The sequence below is a fragment of the Triturus cristatus genome, chromosome 3_1 (assembly GCF_964204655.1).
Source record: "Triturus cristatus chromosome 3_1, aTriCri1.1, whole genome shotgun sequence".
NCBI lineage: Eukaryota > Metazoa > Chordata > Amphibia > Caudata > Salamandridae > Triturus > Triturus cristatus.
Window position 1 is genome coordinate 209142532 of NC_140583.1, and position 15133 is coordinate 209157664.

The 15133-nt window shown below is 46.9% G+C and overlaps 1 protein-coding gene across 1 annotated transcript in view; it reads left to right on the plus strand.

Annotated features, from left to right (window-relative positions):
- The first annotated feature begins 13452 nt into the window (after window positions 1-13452).
- USP3 (ubiquitin specific peptidase 3) overlaps window positions 13453-15133 on the plus strand; it is a 290965-nt gene continuing 289284 nt past the window's right edge. The window contains exon 1 of the mRNA XM_085643678.1: window positions 13453-13591. Within this exon, the coding sequence (XP_085499804.1) occupies window positions 13501-13591 (91 nt within the window). The 5' untranslated portion in view covers window positions 13453-13500. The remainder of the gene's footprint in view (window positions 13592-15133) is intronic.

Consider the following 15133-nt stretch of genomic DNA (forward strand, 5'->3'; position numbering starts at 1 on the left):
CAGGGCGTCTTTGTAGGAATGCTTGGCTATGGGGCAGTAACATTTCCTCCAGCGCCTTTCTAAGTTCCTGCAATGTTGTCGGTGGAGCCTAAGCTCTTCGGTATACCAAAATCGCCGAAGGGGATAATCTGTTAGGTCGCGTAAACTTCTCCAGCGCCACCTGATCAGCAGCATTCCGAATCCAGTCTTGGAAGTCGGAGGCTGAGAAGACAGGATTGGCTATCCCCATAGGAAAGGATAGTGTCAGGATATCTGCCATCTGATGGATATCCGCATTTTTCCAAGCACGGGTCCCTAACCTAGTTCGTGGCCTGGAATGGGAAGGGTTAGCGTGCCGTGTATGGATCCCAAAGATAATGGCCCTGTGATCTGACCAGGTGAGAGGAAGAATATCCTGTACAAAGATGTCTGAGTTATTGGTAAACAGACCATCTAGTATGTGCCCCGCCTGGTGTGTAGTTCCCTTCACCAATTGTTGAAGTCCTAAGGTTAGGAGATCATCAGTGAGTTGAGTGGTTTCGTGGTTGCCCTGTTCTTCCAGAGGGAAGTTAAAATCTCCTAAGATCATGTATTCCGGCGAACTTATGATAAGATCATTAAAATCAGAGAGTGTGGCAAGGAAAGAATTTCGGGGCCCAGGAGGTCGGTATAGCAAAATTCCCTTGAGGGCTTGTTTATGATTAATATTAATAGCAAAGGTGGCTGCTTCACAGTTAATGGACTGTATGGGGTCGAGTGTCGTGCGATAGAGATTCTTGTAAATGATAGCAAGTCCGCCACCTCTTCCTATATGTCTATCATGCCTAGCGACACTATAGCCCTCAGGGGTTGCCAAACAAAAGTCCGGTCCTGAACCAGCATCTCCCCAGGTTTCGGTGGCAAAAAGGAAGTCAAGATCATGGGCGAGAATAAACTAAATAAATATAAACATATGCCAAATGAGAACCATTCGCTGGGAGGTACAGATCCAAATCCACAATACAATGTGTAAATATACAATACAGAATATGCAATAGCCAGTAACTCTAAAAGTATCTTTAGTTACAATGTTTAATATCAATTGTCTGGGGCAGCTGGCACGGCTCGCAGGTGGAGGGGCGAGCGCGGGGGCATTGTGCAGTGGGATGCTGGGGGATTCGTGCATGGATCAATGTTAAAAAACGTTTTTTTAAATAAACTTGCCTTGCGGCCGGCCGGGTCCAGTGTCTCTACTCCTGCACTTCTCAAGCACATCGAGGAACAGGAAGCACGCCCCACTAACCAACCACAACTCTGCAAGGCAGCGTAGTGATTGGTTTTGAGCATCCTGGTTTGACGCTCAACCAAGGAATGGGGGCCTGGGCTTGTTCTCCATGCAGGCTGTCATGCAGCCTGCATGGAGAACGAGGAAAGTGCGCATAACTGGTTTGGCCAGCCCGAGAGGGCCAACCAAACAGTCATTGTACACTTAGCAGTGGGCAATCCACTCCTCCCCTGCCCTGCTCCAAGAGCAAAGCAGCCCCACCCACTCACCCAGCAGGAAGCAGCCTAAAATGATAATAAAGTAAAGCAATGGGGCAACGCTCCTCCGCCATAGCGGCGGAGCCGCCTCTGTCAATTGTCAACAGAGTATGTTGGGTCAATCGATGTTGGAAATGGCTACATATGTTCTAATTTGCCTGACTCTGAAGCTAAGGGCACTACTTATTTCCATCTACCTTTATCATATTCGTCTTCTTGTAATGTGTTTTTTTTGCATATGTATTAATATCAGGACACCATCAGGCTGTTTTATTCCGATAATGATTCGCCTTTAGAGTGGTACCTATCACTGGGCTTTCAAACGTACTTCTGGATGACTAAGCCTATTTCTCCAATGTCAAAAGCATATGGAAGGGTGAGTAAAAGAGAATATGCGGTGAAATAATTCCACTCTTATCTTCAACCTAACATGACTAATACAAGTGCAAACGGGCTTTCATCTAAAATTGACTATGCTGAAAGGATATTTATAGATGAACTTAAGGAAATAATAAGGTATGAGGGAAAAAGTTCAAATGAGGTAACGAAGGGTAAGTCGAAGTGAAGCAGGGGAAAGAGAAGGTTGGAGAGACAGAAAAACATTTAACGTTAAACATGGATTGGGCAAATAGAGGAAACCAATGCAACATTCATGAAAGGGAAGGGAATGAGACTTCAGAAATGGTGAGCTGGAGTGACTATCAGAGGCGTTTTAAGTGAGGGATCAAGCAGTAACATGACAAGAAGGTAGTATAAAGGGAACCTATTACCTTTGTGGGAAATCAATGTATTTTTAGTTACTATGTCATTGGTGGGAAGTTGGTACGTGACTTTAGTCTTTCCAAGGATACACCATAGAGACGACTAAAGTAGAGGGGACACTACTAAGCTGAGAAGTAGGCATAGCTTTGCGCATGTGTCTGTCGAATGATGTCCCTACAGCACTGTTGTGCTTTTATACCTAAAGCAAATAACCAGATTAACAATTTTGTGATTAACAAAAAAAACATCACTCAAGAAGTCAAAGTAGAGAAGAATAGTGCATGGGAGGGAAAGACTTCTCTGGTAGGTTCGTTTAGGAGGGGGTTTGATTAGAGAAGTGAGAGGTTTGAAAATGTAGCCGGAGGAGTCCTCAAGCTAATCCTAACCTCCATACTAAAACTTCTAATTTGAGTAGTATGTGTTCTTTTCTTTATTGAAAGTTTTGGATATTTTTAATGAAGGGTGGGACAAACTGCGAGAAGAAGAAGCTGCCAGCAAAGAGCAGAAGATAAAGGAAAAGGAGCTCATTTGAATTAGAGGAGGTCCGAAGTCACGTTTATGATGAAAGGAGAGACTTAGAAGAATCCAGATGCAAAAATCCAAAGCCGATGGCTTTTGTTTTGTGAATTTATTTTATAATGGGCAAGATGTGACGATTCTCCTGAATTATTAGATGGGGTGTTGTTAACTTAGTTTTTTCAAAAATAAACGCATTGTACTAATGAAAAACTGAACTCTATCGAACTTAGCGATTGTAGGCCTCATACATGTGTTGCGGAGCCCTTTCTTACAGACCCAAGGAGGAGAATCCATGCTGGATTGCTCTCCCACTAAACACTCTGGGGCAGATTTACAAGACCCTTGTGCCACTTTTGTGTCACTTTTAACATGAGAAAAGTGACGCAAAAGTGGCGCAAGGGGCTTGTAAATCTCCCCCTCTGTATTTTGCTGACCTGAACTTTACTGAGTTTTTTTATTGATTCTGTACCCTAACTGCACTTTGAACTCTGATTTATTGATTATTTCATTCTGACAATGTTACTTGATTTCTGTGTTACTTACATTTGAAAAGAAACTTTTAAGGTTCAAACGTTCCTTATCTCTCATTCCTGTGGGACCAAATGGACTCTACTTTATTGAAGCAAACAATTAGAGTGTTTCAAAGAGAAACAGGTAGAGCAAGAATCACCAAAATCTGATAAAGGGATTAACATCTCTCCCTGTCCATCAGTCGCCAAGAGAACGAGAGCGGCATGACATCAGGAGGGCATAGACTAGAAGGGGAAGGGGGCAGATTTGAGAGAGAGAGCAGAGAGAAAGGGAGAGCAGTGAGGCTGGTAGAGGAGGCAAACTGGGGTGATCGGATAGATTTGGGGAGATTTGACATACTGGGAGGGAGAGGGGACAGACTGAGGAGAGTGTAGAGAATGGGGGGAACAGACAGGCTGGCAAAGAGAATTGATAGTTTGGTGGAAAGTATATGTTCTTGGGGAGAGCAGACAGATTGGAAGACCGTGAGAAGAGACTTGAGGGAAAGGTGGCAAGAGGACAAACTGATGGTGCAAGCCCGCAGACAAGAGAGATCCAAGATACTGGTTGGGAGAGAATGAAGCCATTTGAAGAGAGTAGCAAGACAGGCTTAAAGGATGGAGAGTGGCAGGGAGGGGAGATGGAAAAAGAGTTTGAAGAGCTGGTGGGAAGATGGATAGACAGGATAGAGTGCTGACAGACTAGAGTAAGTTGATAGATGAGGGGAGAGGGACAGACTTGGGAGAAACAGGAGAGCAGACAAGATTCTAAAGATAGTAGAGAATCTGGATGAGGAAGTTGCCAAGCTGAAGTGGGAGTGGGCTTGCTGGGCAGAGAGATGGGGTGAAAAAGGATAGACATGTCATGGAGGATAGCCTGAAGGAGAGTGGGCAAACTGAGAAAACTGGGCAATCTAACTGAAAAGCAGATAGACTCAAGAGGAGAAGGGGTAGATTGGAAAATGCAAGGAGACATTCGTGGAAAATGGGCAGACTAGGTGGGTAGTGGGCAGGCTATGCAGAAGTGTCCATATTTGGGTGGGGTAAACAAGAACATTGGGTGGAAAGAGAACTGACACAGCAAGCTGGGTAATAGGTAAAAGGGAAGACTGGGGGAAAGCGGGCAGGCTAAGGGAAAAGGTGACGGAATCTAGGAAGAGTGGACATTCTCTGTGGACAGAAAGTGAACATGGGTTGGGAAAGCAAGAAAGTTGAGGGAAAAGTGGTCAACTTATGGAGGAACTGACAAACTGGGGGTCAGCTTGCAAATATATCTAAGGGGAAAAAGAAAGACTGGGTGAAAGCAGGAAGACTAGAGAGGACGAGAGACCGACAAGTAAGCCAGGTCTTCCCCGGACCAGAAACAAGCATCCTAGGACCAGTTTTGGGGTAACACCCCTAATTGGCTAGGCTAGCTTGAATCCAGTGGCAAAGTGAGTAAGGGACCCGCGTTGGGCATAACTCCCAATTTGGTCTGGACTGTTCCCATGAGGCACAGCGTCAAGACTGATTCGCATTTGGCTGGGTCTGAACTGGGGTGGCGAAGTGAACTAAAGAACTATGATGGATTCAACCCAGATGGGTGACTGGGGGTGAGTGTCTGAAAAGTTTCAGCGCTCTGTCCATCATCTCCTTGTGTTTGCTTTGTTCGCCCTGAGTTGGCAGGGTATGTCCAGATGTGGGCACCTTGCTCACTTTGCCACTGGATTCAAGCTAGCCAGGCTGATGAGGGGTGTTACCCCGAAACCGGTCCCAGGATGCTTGTTTCAGGTCGAAGGAAGACCTGACTTGGCAGTTCAGTCTGGACTGTACCCTGATTCACAGGGTCAAGACTGATTTGCATATAGCTGAGTATGAACTAGCGTGGTGAAGTGAGCTAAAGAACAAAGATGGATTCAACACAGATCTGTGACTGGGGGTGAATGTCTGAAAAGTTTCAGTGCTCCGTCCATCATCTCCTTGTGTTTGCCAAGACATTCCACACCGATGACTCCAATCTTACATTTTTCTAAGTGTGAGAAGCTGTCCTGGTACATGGGTGAACAGGACAGTGGCAGTACCCTGGAGCCGTTTGGTGTCTACCGGCTGCAGTCTTGAAAGTATTTAAAGTAAAATATTTATTTTTAATTGGAGGCGATTATTGGAGTGCTGATTTAACTTGTTGAACACTGCTGGGGAATTTTGTGCTTACCTGGGATTGAGGGTGACTGCCTGGGCTCCATCTTGCTTCCTTCCCACCCTGGTCCGACGCGGTAATCAGTACCGTTGCACGGAGGGCGGGGAAGGTCAGAGCCAGGCACTTCCGGGGGTGGTTAGCGGTCTAGGGGTCGGTCTAGGGGTCTGGGACCAGGAAGCTATAAGGGCACATGCTCCGGCGGCCGCGCAGCGGTGAACAGGGCAGTGGCAGTACCCTGGAGCCGTTTGGTGTCTACCGGCTGCAGTCTTGAAAGTATTTAAAGTAAAATATTTATTTTTAATTGGAGGCAATTATTGGAGTGCTGTTTTAACTTGTTGAACACTGCTGGGGCATTTTGTGCTTACCTGGGATTGAGGGTGACTGCCTGGGCTCCATCTTGCTTCCTTCCCGCCCCGGTCCGACGCGGTAATCAGTACCGTTGCACGGAGGGCGGGGAAGGTCAGAGCCAGGCACTTCCGGGGCGGTTAGCGGTCTAGGGGTCTGGGACCAGGAAGTTATAAGGGCACATGCTCCGGCGGCCGCGCAGCGGGCGCGCCGAAGGCGCTCCAAAGGCAAGCCCGTCTGCGCCCGTCCGCGGCCGACCGGGGCCTGGGGCCACCCCCCCTGGTTGTTCCTGCATTAAATTACGGTATAGCACCCATGAACTGCTTGCCCTTTGTCCCCAAATGGCGGAGTTATGTTTACATAGCATGCAAGGTGGAAGTTCGGTTAGGATCTGTATTCATTGCTCTTTCAAGTTTAGTTTGGGGAAAGAGGGGAAGGAGGTACCCCCCGTTTTGAGCTGCTGTCTGTTGAATTGCCGTTCACTTAGGAAACATAGATTAGAGATTTACGTCCTGCTTATTGATAGTCAGGTGGATGTAATGCTTCTCACCGAGACATGGTTGGACGAGGACTCTGCTCCGGAGATCCTTGAGGCATTGCCGAGTGGTTATGCGATTAGTAGAATTGACAGGGACTCTGGCAGAGGTGGGGGTGTAGCAATTATTTTTAAACATGCCATCCAATGCCTACTCGAGCCTATTATCATTGCTGACAGTGAGGCCGGCCTTTTTACAATCACGGTGGCGTGTAACTGTATTGTGAAAGGTCTTCTGATCTATCGCCCTCCTGGATATCCCTCCCGCTTTTCATCGAGTTTGATTGAATACCTCACTCAACCAGCCTTGCGCTATAATAAACTCCTTGTATCTTGTATTAGGAGACCTCAACCTACATCTGGAAGATGCGAGGTGTGTGGCGGCAGAGGAGTTGCGCCAGGAATTGGCGACTTTACAATTGAGATTAACAGCTATCTCTCCTACTCATCAGCAGGGCCTTCTGCTTGATCCCATCTTTACAAATTGGGATGAGTTAGTGGTCGGTGTGCCTCAGCCTATGGTTTGAACGGATCATTACTTGGTCCATTTTGTTATGCGGCTGCCAAGGCCTAAGGTGCAGGAGAATTTGAAGGGGGGAATAACCTGTCGGAAATGGGCGGGTTTTTCCCCAGGCAAGTTCAATAGTGCCCTCTTGCAGGGGGGGCCACCAGGGGGAAAGGATGCTGATAGCGCTTGTCTAGACCTGGATAGGAGGATTGAGGAAGCGCTGGATAGTACAGCCCCTTGGTCACGAAAACTATCAGGTAGAGCTCGGAAATCTGCCCCATGGTTCAATACCGTTTTGAGAAAGGCTAAGGCAGACTGCAAACGCGCGGAAAGGCACTGGAGGAAGGACCTTTCCGTCCTAGGGAGGAGTGAATACAAAGCTATGCTGAAGGGCTACCATGGACTTATTAGAAGAACGAAGGCAGAGTATTATCTGGAAAGAATTGGGCCTGCGGGCAACTCGACCAGGGAACTATTTAGGGTCTATAAGGAAATATCTTCCCTTGCTACAGTGACAGAACCTGTAATATGTTCAGTAGAGCTGTGCAACCGTATGGCAAATTTCTTTTTAGATAAGGTGGAGAAAATCTATTCCACCTTCCCGGTCTCTGCCCAAGTAGACCAGGATATTTTGGATGAGGCAGGGCCCGTTAATGAGGGTGAGGGACTAGACAGTTTAAGTGTCCCCCCCCCCCCTGAAATGCTGATTAAAATCTGCCTGAGCGTAAAGTCGGGCTCTCCTAAAGATCCGGCCTCCCCAATAATGCTTAGAGGGTGCATAGAAACATTGGAACCCTATATTAGACACCTTGTGGAGGTTTCATTTAGGACCTGCACAGTTCCAGGTCGATGGAAGGAGGCAGTGGTACTCCCTCTACCTAAAAAGCCACACTTAGGTTTAGACCGCCTGGATAACCTGCGTCCAATGTCTCTTTTGCCCTACTTAGCTAAGATCGCAGAGAAAGTGGTGAATAAGCAACTTACGGCACATATTGGGAAATTTCATCTTTTACATCCTACCCAATCCGGTTTCCGGGAATGCCACTCGACAGAGTCTGCTCTGCTATTGGCCACAGAGACCATTAGGCAATATGTGGACGCAGGTCAGACGGCGGCCTTGATCCTTTTGGATCTAAGAGCCGCCTTTGATACGGTTGCCCATCACACTCTAGTGCACCGTCTGAAGAAGGGAGGTGTGTCAGGCAGGGCACTAAGCTGGATGAAATCATTTCTGGCGGAGCGCAGTTTTCAGGTGAGGCATGGCGCGCACTATTCTGGGGTCATCAGCTTGAAGCAGGGGGTACCTCAGGGTTCAAGTCTGAGCCCGACCTTGTTCAATCTGTATGTGGCTCCCTTAGCGGAGATCGCGGATGGTTTCGGGATTAGGGTTGTATCCTATGCGGACGACACCCAACTGGTGGTCTCCCTGACACAGGAGCAGGACTCGGCAGCACCCAACTTTGTGGCATGTTAGCAAGAGCTAGCATCATGGATGGATAAGAACTGCCTGAAGTTGAATGGTGACAAGACCGAGGTGCTGGTGGTGGGGAGAGCACCATTGGTGTGGTCGTCAGCCTGGTGGCCGCAGAGCCTGGGGCCTACCCCTGTGCCTTGTGCCCAGGCTAAAAACCTGGGGGTATGGATGGATTCTAATCTCTCCTTTGAGTACCAGACCAGACGAGTTGCGGGCGTCTGCTTCGGACTTCTGAAGGGCCTCCGCAAAACCGTGGATATGCTGCCTATTGCAGCCAGGAAGACCTTAGTCCATAATCGCCTCGATTATGGTAATATCTTGTATCTGGGTGTAACAGGGAGATGTGTGCGGAGACTCCAGTGTGTGCAGAACGCAGCAGCTCGCCTGGTTCTGATGCGTCCTAGGAGAGCCCCATCGAAGCCGGCTCTTGCCTCCCTCCATTGGTTACCGATTTGTGAACGAGTCTGGTTTAAGGCGTTGTGTGTCTGCCACCGCATTATTCATGGGACTGCACCGGCCTATCTACTCGATTTTCTCACTCCTTATGTTCCAACTCGCCGCTTAAGGTCTGAGGGGAGAGGGTTGGTATGTGTTCCGGTTGTGAAGAGAGCCAGGATGGGGGGTCGTTCCTTTCGCCTTTTGGCGGCTCAACTCTGAAATAAACTTCCACTGAGTCTGCGACTGGAACCCCTAGAGGGCGTTTTTAGGAAAAATCTGAAGACTCTTTTATTTCCTTCAGGATAATGGTCCGGTAGCCTACCTTAGCGGCTCCCACCGTAGCGCGGGGACACACTGGCTGAGTGTAATCAGGCGCTTTATAAGTGGGCTATAAATAAATAAATAAATAAATGTCCACTAATGTAAGTGGGCACTCTGCACCAGTCCACACAACCCTAATTGTGATTTAAGAGGTCTTAGACAACCTTAGAAAGTTCTCTAAGTGGTAGCTGTGGAGAGCAGCCTTCAGGCTTAGTCCAGAAGGAGTGTAAATCAGCTTGTTTTACCAGAGAGCAATCTTATATGTATAGATTAAGTGAAAAAGAACCACACAAGGTATATATTGTATAATTCTCTCTAACACATACAAATAAATCCTACCCGGAGATATGCATGATGCACACAATACTTTGCATAGAAATTACGTAAATAACACAAAATACACAGTGGAACCCAGGGGGGGACAAAACCACATTCTAGGAAAGTGGCATAAGAACCACAACTCAGGTCAAGACAGTGTTGAGAGGATGTAGAAGTGCTAGGGACCAAAGGAACCACCCAATGTAAGTAGATAGGGACCCCACGGAGAGTGTGGGAACACGAATGCGTTCTCCGTGCAAATCAACATGTAAGTCGCAGTTGGAATTTTAAAGATGAAGGACCCTTCCCAATGGACCTTGAAGACACCCTGTGGAATACAGAAGATTGCAGAGCCACCCCACCCGTAGATACCCTAGTACCCACGTTACCTACACCACGGAAGCTGGGTGCATAGGTGTGAAGTGGTGTTGGAAACCGCCGTCGAATCCAATGGAGGACTTCAGGAAAGTGCCACTGCTGGAGAAGGATAAAGTGTCCGGTGGAATCCGAAGGTGGATTCTAGTTGAGAGGTACCTGTAAGACGAGGGGACAGAGTCTATGTTACTCAGGAGAGACCAGAAGATCTGGGAGATGAATGCCACCGATGTCTGGTGTTGCAGGAGAGTTGATGATGACCTTGACTCGCTGTGAGAACCAGGCGATGCTGAGGAAGACCAGAAGCCATGCACTAGCTGTCCCACATTAGGTGTCGAGTGCTGAGGGGTTGGTGTTCGGCGGGAGCACCAACAAGCCTTGGCAAATGCGACCAATGCAGAAGTCGCAGAAGGTGCAATGTCGGGACCACAAGCAGGGAAGTCAGGGCAGGCCCCAAGCAATCAGGGGAGCTCAAAAGAAACAATGATGACCCTCAACATGACCCACAGGCTGAAGGCACTGGAGTCGCAAGAGGACCTCAAGCAGCTCACCAAAAGATGCAGGCCACGGTGCAAACAATGTGATGTGGACAAAGACTTTGGTTACTGGAAATGCTTGAGGTTGGGGCTACTTGGAGCCCAAAGATCTTGGTGGAAGGAGACAACAAGTCTTTGCAACTGCAAGTTGGCGCGGTGCACAGGGGTTCAGTTCCTGCGGCTCCCATGAGGGATACTGGCCTCGAACTTAGTGTGAGGGCAGGGCAGGCCTTGAGATCTGGGAAAAACTACCACCTGTGTTGCAGAACCTTTCGGAATCTGAAGGAGCTCAGGATCAGCAGACCGGTCAGCTTAGTTGCAGTGCCTACAAATGCAGGGAAGTGACTCCTTCATTTCAAGGGAGATTCTTTCAGGTGTCTTGGAATCCAACAGGCCTGGGAAGGTTCCTGTGTGGTTCACACGTACAGACGATGCAGAAGACTGAAAGTGGGATGAAGACGAGCACAAACGAAGTCAAGCGAAGTTTATAGTGCCCAGAGGATAGGCTGTAGGGGTGTCCTGCTCATGCAGGGGAACCCTCACACTTAGAACCAAGCACCCTGCCTTCAGGATTGCAAAGGCCTGCTAGAGGGGTGACTAATAGGTTTTAAGTGCAGTGACCCTAGATATAGGAAACCTATATATTTTGTAAGTGGTGCAAGCACCAGCTTACACAGGCTGCAATGGCAGGGCCTTTAGTTTGAATGGTCTCCCATGGGTGGCATAATATATGCTTCGGCCCATGGGGGACCTCTGGGATACCTATACCCTGGGTGCCTTAGTACCAGATACTAGGGACTGATAAGGGTACCCCAGTATCCAATCTGGGATGTACCGAAGTACTGAACATAACAATTTAAGGGAGAAAGCTGATAGACAGAGGTTCTGATTAGCAGCATCCCAGTCAGACTAGTCAATAACAGCTGAGCACCAGGCAAAAAGTGGGGGTAACCATAAAAGCATATCCTACATTTTCACACTAACTTTATAGTCAACCCCCTTTGTTGTAAAGTTTTCAGCACTTTAGACACAGTTTCATCATGTTTTTCCTCATTCTCTGCAAAAATCAGTATGTCACCTTGAAAATAAATTGCATTACTTTGCCCCTTGAACAACTGGTGCAATGCCCCCTAGAATATAGCTAAAGTTGAAGCCAGACCAAAGAGCATGCAGTTGAACCTGAATGCTCCGTCAGGGGTGACACGTGATGTAGGATGCCTTGAATCAGAGTGCAATGCAATTTGATAATAAGCAGAAGACGAAGCCAAGGTAGAAAATATTCTTGCTCCCTTCATTGTTGTGAACATCTCACCGATATTGTGTAGAGGATGTCTGTCCACCCTAATGGTGTCATTAAGGTCATGCAGATCTAATCACATCCTCAACTCTCCATTTGTTTTCTTAGCCAAAACCACTGGAGTCAACCATTCGGAAGCCTCAATTTCCTCGATAATGTCGGCTTCGTACAGCTTTTGCCACTCCTTCTTTAAAGGGTCCCTCATCATCAAAGGCACAGTGAAAGATTTGTTGCACCCTTGGACACACACCCTCCTACAATAAGATTTTGTGAGCAAAACCTTTGAGCACCCCAGCAAACATGACCCTCCTTGGCAATGTGTACTTTGGAATGCATCCCCTTGCCCTGGAATTCCAACATGTTTTCAAAGCTAAATTATGCATAATCCCTGCTTTTTAATAATTAAATTTCTTTGCTATTTAGAGGCTGTTAGATAAATTGTGCCTAATTGCAATTGTTTATCCAGCAGCCTGAATTAGTGAAGTTTCTTTAGTATCTGCATGGTCACCAGCAAATCATATATATGTTCTCCTATTTAACTAGCTGGGTGGTAAATAGTAAAGAATTGTTCCAATTTGTAGGGCCACTGGCTAAATTTGCTAAACCGAGCACATGTGTGCTTTTTAGCCAGTGGTCAGGTAAATTGTAAAGTTTCTTTGCTTTTTTCATGGCTGCTTTCCAAATAGCGCAAACGCAAGGAGATGATAGACGGAGCGCTGACATTTTCAGAAACTCACTTCCAGTCACAGATCTGGGTTGTATCCATCATTGTTCTTTAACTCACTTCGCCGCCCCAGTTCAGACACAGCTATATGCAAATCAGTTTTGACCCTGTGCCTCATGGGGCTTTCCAAATAGTACATATTGTCTGCTGATTAGCAAATGACTGCGTAAATAGCGAAGTTTCTTTGCTGTTTGCATGGCCACCAGCCAAATAGTAAATAATCTCTCTTATTTGTTTTATGGCAGCATAAGTAAATAAGAAAATGCACTATTTGCCAAGCAGCTGGCCACACAGTACACAATCCCTGCTATTTAGCCCTAGGCCAAATAAAAAGTAACGTTTCTTTGCTATTTGCCTGGCTGCCATGCAAACATTGCATAATATCTGTCAACTAGACAGCAGTTAAGTAAACAGAGGTAAACAGTGAAGTTTCCTTTCTCTTTGTATGGCTGCTAGCCAAATATTGCAGACAGTGGCTGGCTAAACAGTAAAGCTTCAATTCTATTTGTATGCCATCTGAGCAATCAGGGCAGAATCGCTACTATTTAGCCTGGGTGTTATATTCTGATTATTTGTGTACTGTTATTTTAAATGTGTGCGTAGCCATGTTTGTGCATGCGCTATGTCATTATTTGTATATGGTTCCAAGTTCTGGAAGTGGGCTGGGGAGAGCATTCTAGCTGGTGGGCAGTTGTGTGTGGAGCTTCCTGCCATGAAGATGTTACCGTGCTGTAGTCAATAAATCTAACTTTATTTAATCTACAAGTGTCAGAACTTAACACTGGGCCATGTAAATAGTGAAGTTTCTCTGCTATTAGTAAGGTCGTCTGCAAAATAGTTAACAATCTCTATAGTTTAGGTGGCAGCGTGTACATGGCAGGAGAAGATTCACTATTTACTATCTGGGTATTGCCAGACATAATCACCATAACAATAATAGTAATGATAATATATAAACTAAGACAATTCTAATGTAGACGGAAGAAATGCAGACTTTTGTATGTCAACATTGCCTTTACTGTCATAATAACGTCGTTTTGGGGCTGGGCTTGTTTCGGGCTTTTTTTCCGGGGCTGGGTTTAATTGTGGGCTTGTTTTTACGAACTCTTATGCTTGTTTTGCTGCACGGCCTGACAACAGTGCGAGCAGCTGGATCCACCGTCATGGAGTGCCCGCATCTCGGCTCCAGTGTCTGCCTGGCCCCCGACTCACCCAGCTTCCCCGGCGGGTCCCCCTCCTCCTGGTGCTGCACCGGTGAGTGATGCCCTCTCGCCCGGTCCTCACCGGTAACAGGAGAACCCCTGCTCTGTGTTCACAGTGTGTTGTGGCTGAAGGGCCTAGGTGTGTAGGAGAGGCACAGGGAGCCCGGCTTTGTGCTCTCTGCCCTGCTTTGTGCGGATGGTCGGGCACCCTGCTCCCGGTACCCTGTGTTCTTGGACCTGAATCGGGCACGTGGGCCTCTGTTGTGGTTTGTACGCTGTGTACTGGCACCGGATATAATGAGTATCATTGTACCTGAGGCCCCTTTGTCATATCTGGTTTAATGTGCTGTACCACGTATCGTGGTATGTTCCTTATACACAAGATCCTACAAGGTGCTATTGCCTATCAAGTGCACTCTACCACCCTGCATTATATCTGCCCTTTGCACTTTACTGTACCACAGGCTCTGACGCATATTTTGCATGGCATTGTGCACTTCCCAATGCATTGCACTAGATGACTAGTACTCTAGGTACATGAAGCTGTGCTATTTGCTCAGTACATTCTGCAGTTGGTTGGCATACACCTTGCACACTCTAGACGTTTGGTGCACGCACAATTCGTTCAGCACTGCTACTTGTCTTGCGCACTCTGGGATCTAGTTTTCCTTGCCCGGTGATTTGCATTGTTCCACCCGCTCTGTGTTCTCTGTTGATGCTTTGCCGTGTTTAGAGTGGTCTGCACTGCCTTTGGTTTGTTTCCCACTTCTCTATTCTGCGTTCTACTCTGGATCCTCTACATTCCCCTAGATCGAATGCCCCCTCCCATGTATGTACTCCTATCTTGTTGTGTTCACTTCATTTTGCACATGGCCCTGACTTCTCTTTACTGGCACTGTCTGCTTACGTCACAAGATGTGAAACTTCAACAGTGTGTCATTTTGCAATCGAAAGTAAAATGCTGCCTCCCACTCAAGACTTGAAAAGACCTTAATGTGAAACAGGTCAGAGCGATACACGGTGTTAAAAAAACAAAAACTAAAAAAAACGGGTTCTTTCCAAGGCTTGTTTGATTTGCTTAGAATCAGCGATTCGTTAGCTGGAGAAGTCGTCTCCAACACAGAGTGTAACCATTTAGTGTCAGTGCTTTTGCACAATAGACTATCTAACCTACAAGCATTTTCGACATTTTATAGGTGTGCTGTTAGATTAGGGCTCCCCCCCTGTTCACACGTGCGTATCTCAGCTAGGTCCCAACCTTTCAAAAACACCTTTCACGCCCGTGTTTCCATTACTTAGAAGCAACTGGTCTGGCTTTCAAAACTATAGTTGTGTGATTTTGTATTTTGTTCTTTAATCATCAATGTCTATAATAGAGAGAGTATCTGCCCACCTTTCTGATACACAATCTTTCTTCTCGTAGGATGACATACATGCTGGAGTGTTCCTCTTTATTGTTTTAATACTCGCCTCTGAGCATTTAGGCAAAACTTGCCTGTTCTTTGTACTCTGCATAGTTTAGTTGTTCCCATATACCTTCTACCACTGCTTTAGTCTTGTACGGCATTGTGCCCACCTTCCTTTCTATTGAAAT